The 15,366-nt window shown below is 34.5% G+C and overlaps 1 protein-coding gene across 1 annotated transcript in view; it reads left to right on the top strand.

The window, feature by feature from the left end:
• The window catches only part of LOC126475424 (teneurin-a), a 353,360-nt gene that overhangs the window by 189,905 nt on the left and 148,089 nt on the right, over positions 1-15,366 (top strand). The window contains exons 10-11 of the mRNA XM_050103269.1: positions 2,662-2,869; positions 13,322-13,348. Coding sequence (XP_049959226.1) covers positions 2,662-2,869; positions 13,322-13,348 — 235 coding nt within the window. The remainder of the gene's footprint in view (positions 1-2,661; positions 2,870-13,321; positions 13,349-15,366) is intronic.

Raw genomic sequence — 15,366 nt, 5'->3', positions numbered from 1 at the left:
ATTGCTGGAGTTGTTCTGACCATGCTGCAGCAATTTTACTGGGAAGTCCTTATACATCACCCATACAGTCAGAATCTCTTCCTGTGTCACATAAATATTTTGGAGCCCTGAAGAAAGGCAGTTATGGCCATCGATTTGCTTTGGACAAATAGGTGAATGCCTAGATACTATCGTGTTTCTGTAGGCAACCACAAATTTTTCCATGGAGGCATTGACCATCTTGTCTCACAGTGGGAGAAATGTATTACAAGTTATAGTATTACTTTTGCAATAGTAAAGAGTTTACTTTCTTTTTGTCCATCTGTCTCATTTTGATTTGACTGACCCTTATAAATACCCATACAACAAGCTAAATAGCAAAATTGTGCACCTAATCTGTGCTCACAGTTGTATGTAGTGAAGTTAACTACGTTTCATAGACCAGTAGCAAGATTTTCTCAGTCTGCTAAATCATGTTAAATCAACACTAATGGTATGAAAGGACATGAAACATAACTCCTGCCTTTTGATATACAACTCTGAATACCGAAAGACCAATTGAAATACAGTTCTTAATACTGAACTGTATCCCTCACTCTAGGTCTTTATGTGATGAAGGTCGTGTGTTTTACACGTTATCATCTTATATTACCTCATCACATTGTGCCCTTCTTTTAACTGATAAGAAGAGGTTCAGCTTTCAGTATATGAAGGTGTAATAATGTGACACTGTATGAGTATAGAAAATACACATAACATGACTGCTTCGTTAGATGTTTGAATAACCAAGTGATGTTTGCAGTAATTGAAATTAAGTGGTTAGTTATGACAGCTGGAATTCATGTCACTTTAATGTTATGATAAAAGTGAGTCTTGTTTACAGGTGTTACCAGTTTGGATGATGAAGCATTAAGTTGCAAAATTTTACACAAGAACAAAACTTTGTTTATACTATAGAGAGCAGCATATAAAACACACAATATTCTTTTTATCTTTGGGGTTACATTAAGCAGTTGGTGTTTGAAAATCCAACAGGAGCTGAAGAGGGACTGGTTGGTAGGGTCATCACTGACCATCTCACTGTATAACAGATAACAGGAATATTTGAGGAGGAGTAGCAAAATTTTGCATAACATAGAAATAAACATGTTGATTCTGGTGTTGTTGACATTAACTGGCTATAACCCTTATTTTAATAAACCACTAAATGTTTGTTTCCAGCCATTAGTTCCTTATCTCAAAATACTTGGGTTAGGATCCTCTGCTATTAAATAATTTTGACTAGAAGTTTGAGAGGACCTCTGTATTATAAAGCCTCTTCAAGCCAACCAGTTAAAGAACTGCTCACCATTTCAGTTACAAGTGAATTGGTGCATTGATTAAAACACTTCACTTTCATTTGGGAGGAACAGAATTGAAGTCCTGCCTGGTCATCAAGATTTATGTGTTAATGGTAAATACTGGGATGGTTCCTTTGAAAGTCATAGTTGTTCAATCCGAGCTTGTGCTCATTTACTTAATGGCCATATCATTGATGGAAGTTGAACACTAATCATCCAACACGCTTTCCTATTTAAGCTGTTTATTGCTGTGTTATAATGTTTTTTTTCTTTCTTTTTTCTTTTTTTTTAACTCACACTATTCATTTTTCATCAGCCAAAATTATGCACTCAATTTAACAGATGTCATTATGATGATGCGGTTCTTACTTTCATGTCTCATTCTTCAGTTTGTGCAATTTTCCATCAAGTTCAGTGAAAGATTCTTTTCAGATCTATGCACAACTCATCTGTGATTGTCCCCAGCTTTACCTTTCAATTCATTTCTTATCAAGATTTGCCCCATACTACAAATAGGTTTGAAGCAGTTCCAAATATTCCATGGTTGAGAATCTAATACTGAAGATCGATACTTGTGAACTATATGAACTCTGAACATGAAACCAAACCTGAAGCATTTGTGCTTGAACTGATCTTAAGTAAGTGAATTTGAATTGCCACCTACAGTATGAGTCCCCACACATGTAACATCATGCTGTGTGTGAATGAAACCTTCTGGAGTGCACTAGGAAGTCCAGATTAAATGTCATATTGTTCTATTGAAGGAATCATGCTATTCAGTTCAATCACTGTGTTCAATATTTACTACCATGTTTGTGTAGTTACGACATCTTGTGATAAATAATTAATGTGTTGTTTTATTTATCTCTGCATCTTGTTTGAATGATGTAATACATAGCAAGAATGAAACTATTTAACCTCTTTAAACAGTCATGCATAACATCTATGCTAATGCTAGATGAGAGTACTCTCATATAAGGATTATGGATGTCAAGTTAAGTTCTGAATTAAAACTAAGAGAAAGCATCAGTGAAATGGGGTGAATTTAATTAATCTAACTTGCTCTGTTCTGTTCACTAATCTCAGATATCTTCATAATTGCCACACTCTGTTTTCATAATAGTAAACACTGTAAATTGTGGGAGAACACGTAGAGAAAACTAGCTACCAATTGAAGTAATTATTAACAATCTGAACTGTTTATGTATATGTTGTTTTATTCTGATGCAGATTTTGGTGTTTGAAGATTTTAAATAAACAAAATGTGTGGTAGGTAAGTAACTATCTGATCACCATGTTATCAACAAGAGGGGTTGGAGAGCAACTGTTCCTTCTTTTACAGATGGAATGGTTGATTGCTCAGATAGTGAGTGCTGCTCACATCCTTCTTGCTCAGATCACATAATGTGTATAGCATCAAGTGATCCTGTTGAGGTGTTATTGCGGAAACAGCCACCGTCTGTTACAGCATCGTTCTATCAGAGAGTCAAATTTCTCATTGAAGAAAACAGTGTTCAGAGCTATGCCCATATTGATGAATACAGTGAAAGGTAGGGAAAAGTCTATCTCATTCACAGCTTTTGTAAATCTTTTGTTTGATTTTGTTATTCATTACTGTTAACATAAGCACATACAAATAAAGTGTAGAAACAAAGATGGAAATTTGAAGTACTTTCTTGATAATAATTCTTTCACACAGACACATTGTTTTTCATGACAACCATTTTTTGTGAGATAAATGAACTATTACTTTATAAATCTCTTGTAAAAAAAGAGGAGGAGGCACAATTAAACAGTAGTGTCTAGTTGTTTTTGAGCGTTTTAAGAAAGCACAGCTGTAAGTTATAGGGTGCTCGATATAAAGGCTTCATGGCGTAGAATGATCTTGGCCAAACAAGACAAGAAACCAAGAAATTTCAGTTTCAGTAACTGGCTGTGATTAATGATGAAGTTATACTGTTTCTTATCATGTTCTTACCAATAACAATGTTTCAGGGTTACTTTGTGAACAAAGACAAGATCATTTCCTTCCTACAGTTGTTACATAACTGTAGAAGTTATTCATATGATAGATGGTAATAATATTGAAAATCTTAATCTTTTTGTGTTGTGTGTGGAACATCTAACAATAAATAATTCCATCTTTGTTTCATTGAGGACTTAAGCCTTTTATTTGAAAGATGTGTTATGTTTCTTTCAACTACTGACATTAACCTTTCCTCCAGTAGCTTTTCAATTTTTGTTTATCTTTATTCAGTAGCTATTTTCTTTTCTTTATTTTGTCATAACAGTTGACAAGAAACACGTTAGTCCCATCTTGAATCAGTACCACTTCATGTTATTCCTTCTCCTGATCCTCTTTCCAGTTAAGTCTTGATATGGGGAACCATTTTCTTCCTCTGTTAAAGCTTAATATAGTGGATCAGAATTTGATGTAATGCCTCTAAAAGTGATAAACCAGCATCTCAAAGGAACGACAAAACTATTGCACAAGGGGGGGTTTCAAGATAAATACAGGGAAATTGTGGAGTATATATGAACTTTTACAGAATCTGTCACAAAACAAAATGTTTAATTCACAAGTTGTAAGCTTTTTGATTTAGTTTCAAAAATGTTCTTTCGCATTTATGAATACTGGATTAATTACCAATCAAAATTTTAGCCATGGTTTTTTGTGTATATCGATGTATACAAATGCAATAAGATATTAGTGAGAGATCAGGTTGTGATAATCAGATCATGTAGCACAGGAACTAAACATTATTCTGATAACTGACTGCACGAATTTTTATTTGCTATTTGTGTTTAGCTGAAATGAAAATATCCACTTATATTCCAGTTGTTTTTTGCTATGTGACTCCAATAAATTTTTTATGAAGTACTTGAGAAATGAGCATTGATTTCTTTTGGTTTCCTTCATATCAAGACTTAATAATACCCTCAACATTGTGTGTTTTGTCTAGTGTTTTCCCCTTTATCATTACCAAACTAACTTTTTGTGTGTTTGTCTCAGTGTCTATGTTAAGGTAATCATTTGAACTAATAGGACTCTTAACTGGAACTTGGATAAAAACTGTTATTACTTGGTACTTTTGTCAGAATAGTGCATCAGATATACATATTCTAGCTTCACTGGCACAGCAAAGGGAAGAGTTTCCCAACAAATTAATTTCTTAGGAAATGTTCTGTCCGCAGAGACAAAAAGAATCTGAATCTCGTTTCCAAAATAGATTCTTCAGTATGCTGTACCTTCACTATGGTACTTCAGATTTTATTTCCATATCTAATGGAAAGTTTATTTAAACAAGAAGTATATGAATCTTAATGACTGATGGCCACATCAGTGATACATTTACATTGTTGGATACAAAGTCATAAGACAACCTACTCAAATATGAATTTTGTTGGAAAATGTACTGAAATGTTCTTTTCAGCGGTCACATGAATATTAATACCAATCAAGATATTTGTTAAAGATTGGATCCCTTTATACAAAGAATTTCTTTATGAGCGTCTGAGATGATAGACTTCAGGGATTGCTCCCATGCTATTTCATGTTTATATGTTAGTTTGTAATCAGTTTGTTTGATTACTGAACTTAGATCCACTTAAAAGAATTTTGCCCCAGTGCTAGACCATTGTGCACATACCATATCATAAAATTTTGCTGCCTTCCAGTGGCATATTCAGATTAACACCTCACTACGTGATCTATCAGTGTTCAAAAAATGGTTCAAATGGCTCTGAGCACTATGGGACTTAACTACTGAGGCCATCAGTCCCCTAGAACTTAGAACTACTTAAACCTAACCAACCTAAGGACATCACACACATCCATGCCCGAGGCAGGATTCGAACCTGCGACCGTAGCGGTCGCACGGTTCCAGACTGTAGCGTCTATCAGTGTTATTGATAATATATGAACTACTTAAGAAAGTAAATTTCAAATCTTTTTTTCTTTATAAATTGCTCCCATTCATGATTTTAGCTGCCCATTAGGTTTAAAAAAGGAAACTCAATATTAATTCTTAACTGTGTGTGTCTTAGATTAGAAGACCATAAAAAATACTGAAAATCTGTATGAAGAAGAACGAAGCAACCAATACTCTACAATTAGTTTACCCAGACATTGGACAGAGTCTTCAGTATGCTCTTTTCATTGGACAGCCACAGACAGTTGTCACTTACAACATAAATGAAGCTTTCTTTGTTGTCAGACAACAAAAGTTACATACGTGTTTGTCATGTGTAAATGCTTTGGTACAATATTTTTGAGAGTTCGTGACATTTATTCTGCTTCTGATCCTCACTTGCTGAAAGCAAAAATTAACTATATTCTTGACTGTTAAAAACATTCTATTTCTTTTCTGATTTCATCTCCCATATTTCATTTACACATTTGTGCTGATTTGGCTTAAATTCTGTTCTTCTTACAAGGTGCTAAATTATCTCATGTTGTTTTTTCACATCTTCCAGCATTACTCTTTAATAGCATTGTTTCAGTCTATATCCTTGCGCTGTCACAGATATAATGAGAGTAATTTTTGCATTCCTTGTCAGGAAAAAATTATGTTTGACACTATTTTACTGTTTGGTTGTAGTGTCTGTTTCAAGAGCTATGCATTTTATGTTGCCCTTCAGCATCTGTTTTTAATTATATGTGTGCTGCTATTTCAGTACAGAAAGGAAAGTTGTCTGAACATTATTCTTCCTTGAATATAATGCATAATATTCAGCCACTCTCCAATTTCATCCAAAAACTCTTTAATGATATACATGGAACTCTAACAATCAGAAACTTGATTTTTTTGTTGTTGTATACCAACAATTAGTTACCTCTCTCATCATGGATTTAATACTGATGCTTTATGTCACACAGTGATAGGAATTCACACGAGGATGAAAGTGAAATCTGTCGATTTTTGCACTTTTTGATGTTAATATGGGATTGACACACATTTGTGATCACAATCAGTCTTAGATGATGAGGAGTAATGAGCTCCATTCTTACATCGAACCCTACGGTTGGTCAAACTCAAGTTTCTCCAAAGAAAATTCTTGTACCATTTGAATGGCAGCTGTTTGATTTCAGAGTGCTGCTTTAAATCATATTGCATACACTATGTGGTTTCCAATAATTAATTTTTTATTTTGTGAGAGCTAATTGAATTCCATACTTAAATAAATAATGTTTTTGAAGTTCCATATACGAAGATTATTTGACATAAAATCATACATATTGCTGTTCAGAATGTTGCTTGATTTTCAAAGAAACTGACATCATATCTTTTCACAGTGAAATGAAGTATCGGTCATACCATGTATGAAATTTACAGCTTCCAAACTGACACTGAATGCTCATACATGCATTCAGTTTTCCATCTTTCAAAAATTTTTAACTCCAAAAGTTGTTTGTTTCTGAAGCATAAATATTCATTATCACTAGTATGAAACATGTTCCTACTTGGTTCCATTATGAAAAAGTTACATATTACAATTAACATATATAGGCCTAACTGTTCTTTCAATTATGGTTTCATTCATGTTACTTATTGTCATCTGAGAATCAGCTTGTACACAAAACTAAGAATGGTGCATTGCGAAATGGACATTTCAGCCTACATTTTTAAACATATTTGATCATAATATATATTACAAGCATTTTGGCTTGTGTTTCCCTTTAAATGCTTCTTATTCCAGTTTGAAACTGTTACAAATGCAGTTGTCAATGAAGAATATGTACAAAGAAACAATCTGTTGCTAAACAACAGAACTAACAAGTACCTGAAGATCTCTTTTGTCAGTTGAGGATAGTCCACAATATGTACAATATCTCTTGTACAATTTGTGCTTATAAGAAAAGTGGACCAATTAAAAAAAATCTGTAAGTCAAACAGGCAATAATTTATGTAATTTTCATACGATAGTGACAAATGAAACAGGCCTTCATAGCTATATTTGAGAACTAGATGGAAATAATCTTTAAGATTTATGTGTTGTATGCAGATAAAAAAAAGAAGCAAACCAACAACAGTTTTGAAATTTTCTGATTTCACCCTGTTGACTGTTACTGGCAAGTAGATCCAAACAACAGTCTAGTTACATAATTGTGAAATCAAATTATTTTATATACATTTAGAGCTATACCTTCTAAGAGGACTACTATGAACTTAAATGCAGTTATGTAATTTTAAGAAATTTATATGGTAGACACAAGTGATCTTCAATTTATCACACATGAATAAACAAAACCGCGTGCTCATAGAGCCAACACCATTCATAAATGCCACCAGTGTTCTCAATTAGAAGAATTTATTCACATAAAAGAAATGCTATAAAGTGACTCTGAAAGTAGTTTCCATGTTCTGCCTGAACCACTGTTTGTTGTAGTAAGTTGTGTACGTGTCTAAATCATTTGTCTCTTGATTTGTGTTCTTTTCAGTCAGTGAACTACTTGTGTCTGTCATGTAGATACTGTCATTTGTATAATTTTTTCTCAGTCTGTGTTTGTGTGTGAATGTCTTTGTTTATGATTGTGTGTTTGTGTATCAGATCAGTGTTTGTGGAGTCTTGTATTTTTCTGTTTGTTAAATGGATTCAATACAATCAAGCATTTCTGAAAAACATGTTGTAGTTTTTATTGATGGCAAAGTGTCAACTCATATTGTGTGTGGAAACTAATTATGTAGGACCATTGTGAAATAGTTCAAAGTTAAATTTGCCTGATGTGAGGAGCAATTGGTTATACCTCAATTTTTTGCAGAAGCAGACAGTTCCTAAATGATAACCAGCCAAAAAGTTAGTTATAGACTCTTTAACAAGTTTTCCAAATCTTCATTTTTATGACTCCTTATTTTAAAAACCATCCCACATTTTGTAGCATATGTTTTGTGACACAGTACAATACCAACAGATTGAGTATTTCATTGTGAAAGTTACAGAGTATATTTCCAAATTTATATACCACAAACTTCAGTATCAAAAAGCAAATATTTATTAGTGTGTAGCTGATTCTTGGAGTTTTTATTACATGAAGGTGTCCACAGTTTCGTACATAAGTCACTAGGCCCCAAATTTTTCACTTGATGAAGGACTGTTTAGGTGTGTAATGCTGTCTTCATGATGTTTAATGTAGAGTGTTGAGTAGATTCCAGTCACAGTAGTCACTTTTTTATCACAGAAGGAATCACAGGTTTATTTATGATATTTTAGTGATGTGTAAAGTTATAAAATAAAATAAAAGCATGCTGCAAGTACAGTTGCATTTTAATATGAGGTGGCAAATGTTGCTCTAACTTTCTGATATCAGAAAACCTAAATAGGAGTCTCCTCTTGATGAAACAAGACAAGAGGTAATGATAAATTAATAATAAGAATATGTATTGTGGCATTGAGCTATGGGCACATTAGAGAAACTAGAAAGAATAATATCGTTTGGAGCAATTTCCCTTATGGGTGTACCATTCCTCCATCACTAGATGCCAAGTGTGAAAAAATACTATCTGAGAACTCTAACTGTATTTATAGTGCACTTCTTACATGAAAATGGCTTACTGTGGATTTGTACATTAATCTTCTAAATAATAACTCAAGCCTATAAACAGGCTCTGAGTAATGTTGTCGCTATTCTTATTTCTCTTGGATTGCTATCAGACCAGTTCTCCACCACCTCCCACCATGATGGTAAGAGGTGGACAATGAAGAACGGAGCAGGTGTTACGAAATCCACAAACATCAACTGCTCTGTTTGTAATGCCTGCTCCATTCTCCGCAACTACCTAACATCATGGCATGAGGTCTGAAGACTGGTCAGTAACTGACCAAAACGGGTGGCAACAAAAATTAAGGTTTCTTGCGGTTAAGACTCTCTATGCTCATTTTAAAATAAATTTTAAGTATACTTTATTAAAGTAACTAAGTTCCATGACACGTTTGTAGAAGTTAACAATGAAAAATGCCAATAGAAGTCAAACAGAATAAGTTTCAGTTCCAATACTACCAGCTAATTGGGACACTTCATATGCTAGACTGGTCAAGGAACTGAGACGCAATCTCATTCTAAAACGCACACATAAAATAACATTAAAGTGCACGTGATAACTACTGATCAAATTCACACTCTAGATGCTGCCATTAAACACAAGGATCCCTTTTCTCCAAAATAGTTAAATTTAAATTGAATGCAGTCAATTCCCAGTAATTTCCAATGGCACATGTATGTTCAAAGCGGCAAACAAAACGCATACCTCAAGGTAATTACCAACAAAATCATATGATACAAAAGGATACACACCAAAATTTGACAGCATGGTGTCCGAGATTTATTGAATAATACTTGTGCTTGAACAAGAACCAAATACGTAACACTTGACAAGTAATTTAAAAACTTAACCTTGATTTTGAACAAGATGATGTATATTGTTTAAGTGCACTTGCACTTGAACTAGGGGACACAGGCTGAATTAGTGTAATACTCCAGAGTCAACAATTAAATAAAGAATAAATAGGCATTCAAGCAACATCAAAATTAATAACTTAGTAAAAATCAAGTTCTTTAACAAGTGACGTAAATGCCAACCCCCATTGCACGTGAACCCACTTCGCCTTATAAACAACAGTTAGGGCTTGCTGGACCTCGAGCTACTGTGACAAGCAAAAGGCACCTCTTATCAAGACACCAGAAGTGAACAGAATTATTTCCCAAATTTCTTTTGCAAATTACCATGAATAAGCATCCCATTCAAACAAAGCACAAATGAGAAATACATTGCAGAATTGTTTTGTAAACCACAAAATTTAAAAGAGAACAGTTCTTAAAAACATCATTACAAAATCCAAAAATACTAAGGAGGCTGAGTTGCACTCCACACAGTTTAACTACATAAAACATGCTTGTTCAACCCCTAAAATCACATCTACACTAGCCATTAACACAAGGAGCAGAGTACACAACACTATCAGTTAAAACAACTGAAGCGATTGAAAGAATTGGTTGCATAGCAAACTTCCTTGCACCAGGACCACAATGGCGTTAATCACCAGGGAAGTTCCAAAACATGCTCACCCATAATAAAATCTGGCAAGCTGCAAGATAAAGCAAGTTGACGCCGATGTGAGAGCTGCCTTCCCCCCAGTGGTAGAACTCCTTTTCTGCTAGCTATTGCTCACAAGAATGCTGCTACAGCAGTAAGCAGCAGATGGCTTACTACTTGCTGCTGCCAGTTCCATTCTGATCAATCCAAGGTGCTACGGCCAGCATGCCTCACACGCATCAGGAAGGGTTGTGGCAGCAAAATCATGGATTCAGAATATGAGGACACTTGAGCCAACACTGAGTGAAATTGTGACCCTGCTGCCTGCTCTGCTCCGTGGCCCGCCTCAGAGTCCCACAACCGAACTTCAAAAGAGCGAGGCCGCTGCCGGCTCAGCCTGTCAGGCCACCAGTGATGCCCTCTGGCCAAAGATTAATACCACTGAGTGTAACACAGCCTATCAATTCACATCCTGGGAAGTAAGACTGTTACAAGGTGTGTGGAGAGGAAGGGGTGGAAGGCTACCTGCTGTGACAAAGGGAATCGATCATGTCTTCTGCTGAGAGAAGTTTCACATTCTGGTGTAGCCCCAACCATTGGCAAAGCAGTCCTATGCCCTTACAGGGAAGTAAGAATGGCCTGCTTAAAACTCGAAATCTTTTTAACTGTTGCTACTATTTTGAGTAAATTAAAGCTTCTCTCAAAATGACAGCAGGGAAAAATCCAGTACCATATTTTGGTTCTTCAGTACTTTAAGAATAATTATAATTGTGTCGTTTCTCTCTCAGAATTTTTTGATGGGTTAGATCACAATTGAAAATTAAAGGAACTATAAGTATAACTGGTAGCAAAAAATGGATACACAAGTGTGTTATTCATTACCAGAGAATACTGAATCTGTAAACAGATCGCTTGATTTATTATTATTATTAGTCTCTTTCTTTGTCTGAGGCCTAAGGCACATACAAATGTTCCAACACATGGCATTACACGTTTTTTGGCTATAAATTGGTCAATCAAATAAAGGAAACAAAATGTAGAGGACTCAAGTTGTAATTCCATGATTGTATGATAACTTTTAAACGATGAGAAAAATATTGATGAAAGTTTGTCTGTGAACGACTTCAGCCAGACAGTTGCATGTTTAGCTCACAGGGAATAAGCAAGAGAATGAAAACATACTTCTATGAGGTTTGTAAGCAGCAATAGAATGTGAAATGTTATCCCAATTTGTTCATGTCATATTTAAGAATGTGGCTCATTAGCATGCATGTTCAACATCATTGTTAGAAATCACTGGGGAGAGGAATTAATAGCTGGGAGCAAACCAAAAGTCTGTTGAGCCACAATTTGGTATTAAATTAACAGATGAAGAAGTTATACCTAGAGAGAGTCTGAAGGTCAAAATTATCTGGCGTTTATGCATCATGGTGATGGCGCTATGCTATAGTAAAAAAATTAGTACCAATGTTTGATTGACAGCTTATAGATACAAGGACAAAGTCTTTCACGTTTTTGCTTTGCTGTATGTATTTATGTATGGGCCATAGGTGTTTCTTACCTCTTAATGAGTTTCAATAATACTTTACCTTGCAATAAGAGTATTCCACAGCCAACATACTAGTTGGTCTCCACTCCTGTAAAATATTTAAAGTATTCACTGCGTGGCACAATAGTGCCAGACCAACCCATCCCAAAACTTTGCTTGTGCTGGAGGTGACATGTCACATGGAGTGGAAGACTGTACACAGGTACTAATCATTAACCTGATTTCAGCCATGTGATGTAGATGTATCCCATTTTGCTATCTGTGATGCCCAAATCCTTAATGATAGGGACAGTTATCCCCTCCCCCCCCCCCCCTGACACACACACACACACACACACACACACACACACACACACACACACACACACACACAATAAAAACCTGACTCAAGATCAAACAGAAATTGTGAAATTGGCAGAATACGTATTTTATTTCTATTGCAGAAAGCACACTGGTATTTTTCATTACTTTGTTCTCTTTTTTCCCCTTGGCTACACAGTTAATTGTTTATCCTGTGGCTTCACTGACTTTATGAAATTCAGATTCAACACAAGAACTTTTTGCTAGTTCACATATCAATTGCCTCTTACTATATTCTAACATGAGCTGGCAAATTACTTTCTAATCATCAAGCTGTGTTGTCATGTGCTTGACAGTATAATCCAATGAGCTAATTGTTAGTAAATTTTGGACATTTGAATAGCATTGCACATGCACTATTTTAAGATTCCAAGCAATTAAAAAGTATTATAATAGGGCTAGGTTCACTTAGTGTTGTAACTTTGTCCAAAAATTTCTGATGACAAGACATTAAAAAATAACAAATATATCATTCAGTAGCATTGCAGGTAAATTGAACCTACCCCAAAAAAATGAAATTTGGACTTTACCATTTCACACAAACTTGTGATAATGCAATCTTGAAAGGAAAAAAGCAGTTTTGCTAGTTTTGATTTCATTCTTGTTACTCCTAAAATGTCTTTCTCATAGGTCATCATTTACATCCTCTTACTTGGTGTCTCTCTCTCACACACACACACACACACACACACACACACACACACACACACTCTCTCTCTCTCTCTCTCTCTCTCTCTCTCTCTCTTACGAAAACCATAACTGTCATGAACATTTGCTTAATATTTCTGGAAGGCTGTTCGTTATTTCAATAATAGAGTACTAGGTAATATTCAGTTACTGTTATTGTCCTGTGATCTCTAAAGCCCTAGTCTTTAAGATTATATCTACATTAATCAATTTTAGTACTCCTTCATATCAGGCAATCATTAGTAAAAATCTCATGTTTAATAAATTGTTGTATTTTAATTCACAAATGCTTGATTTGTATTTGTTTGTTTCTTTTTTGGTAATTTGCTTACGTCGTAACGTCCTCTTCTTCTCATTACTCCCCTACATTGTAGTCAGTTCTGGAATTCATTTACACCGCGGTAAGTTGGTCCCAGATGTTCTTACTTTACTGTTCATTATAAAAAAAATCAAGAATGATAGAAAAATATTTTGTAAAGTTGAATATAACAACCAAGAGTATTTTTCTACATATTAAATTCCTCTTCTTACACGTACTATCTTCTTACCTTTGAGTTTTCACACACATTCAAAAATGTATTTGTTAATATTTATTTCAGTTTTGTTTTATAACACAATTTTAATGCTGCTATGTATTTTTCATATTTTTGTATGATTTAAACCATTCATATTTTTTATACTTTTCTTCCTGTTAATGCTGCTTGGCATATTTTTCATATTTTATTTAAAACTAGATTTACATCTGAACTGACATTGATATAGCAAAGAAATTTTGTACTGATGACAGGTGGAACAAAATAAATGCTATTGTTGGAGTCAGTGTTCAGAATTATGGCTTTTGACTTTGACCATGGCTTGATTAAAAATAATTTCAGATATGACAGTTGGTCTGTGTAATGGCAAGTTCAACTCACTGCGGGGACATCAATTTGTAATCATGACAGTTGGCAAAGAATCTGAAAAATACTAGTTAAAATGCATTGTTATTGCAAATGTGAAGCATCCATAAAATGCAATGATACAGTGCATGCTGTGTATTTGGATCTCTACAATATGTATTTCATATCATTTGCAGTATTTTTAATACTGTTGATAATCATAAAGGCAAAGGATACTAGGGTCATAATTTATCTACTCATATATTAGTTCCACGTAACTTATTGCTTACTTCCATAATTTTGGTTGTAAAATTCTTCCATTATACATATACTGTATGAAAATGTATTTTTATATTGTTCAGAAAGTGGCTATTCTTTTGGATTTTTTCCTGTGAAATATAACTAAAAATCTTCTGGATTCTTAAACTCTTTTCTTCTTTGTTTCTCATGTCCAGTCCTCAAAATTATACTGAAGAAGAAACTTTATTTGTGAAGGTGAAATTAATGAATATCATTTGCAAATTTTGTTTCTAATTTTGCACTTTTCAGTCTAAGTGTGTTGGAAGTATTGTCTTCACTAATGAATATCAGTAACTCGGAATGCCCACAAAATTCACTTCCTTAATCTATTAGTGTTTGAAAATATTTGTACCATTGTGGTCAGATCTCATTATAATGTTTTTCATCTTTGCTGGGACAACATAAAATTCAGTATATTTTTCCATTCATTCTATTAAACTAATAACAAAAGAATTATAATGCAACTTTAATTTCATATTAAAGTCTGGCTAGTATCCTGTTTTCAATCGTCCTGCATGAACAATGTAACTTGGGACAGTACTGGAAAAGATCACACATGGCCTCTGTTGATAAAATGGTAAATGAATCACAAATCACGGTCCCCAGTGTCACTTTGTTGCTGTGTCCTAGAGTATATTCTTATCTTGAGCATTGTTGTTCCCAAAGGAAGAGAAACTTCTCTCAAAAAATCAGCATGGGTTAAAAAAATACAACTTAAGTTTAATATAGAGCTTGTTTCACACAAAGCGGAAGTAAATAGGTACAGTCCATCTTCTTAGATTTGTGAAATGTATTGAACACTGTACCACATTGTTCTCTGATAACCAAGATACAATCATACATAATACTGTGTGTTTGAAAAAGAACTCCCTAGTTTTAACATGTCCTAGAATCTGTAAAAAGTGACATACACTATTCTAGTTTGTGGTGTTTGGTTCATCAACTCTCCAATTTTGGCTCCACTTCAGTTGGTAGGTCTGCTTGACCTTGAAACGGCAGCAGTGTTGTTTTTTTCTTCTATTCCCTCAGTTCAGTCCAGGCGTACGTGCAGTGCAGTGCAGAACAACTCCGCAGTAATGTGTACTCCACAACAGAAAATGCAGTGTGTTATTTGGCTTGTGGAAACAGAGTCAGCTATAAGAGTGCAACGTAATTTTAGGCATCAGTATGTTGGTGAACCACATACGGCAAAATCTATCCATCATTGACTAAAGTCTTTCATGGAAACCACTAGCGTTTTA

Source organism: Schistocerca serialis, chromosome 4 (genome assembly GCF_023864345.2).
Source record: "Schistocerca serialis cubense isolate TAMUIC-IGC-003099 chromosome 4, iqSchSeri2.2, whole genome shotgun sequence".
Lineage (NCBI taxonomy): Eukaryota > Metazoa > Arthropoda > Insecta > Orthoptera > Acrididae > Schistocerca > Schistocerca serialis.
The sequence above is the reverse complement of the archived record's forward strand: the minus strand, read 5'-3'. Positions and strand labels throughout refer to the sequence as shown.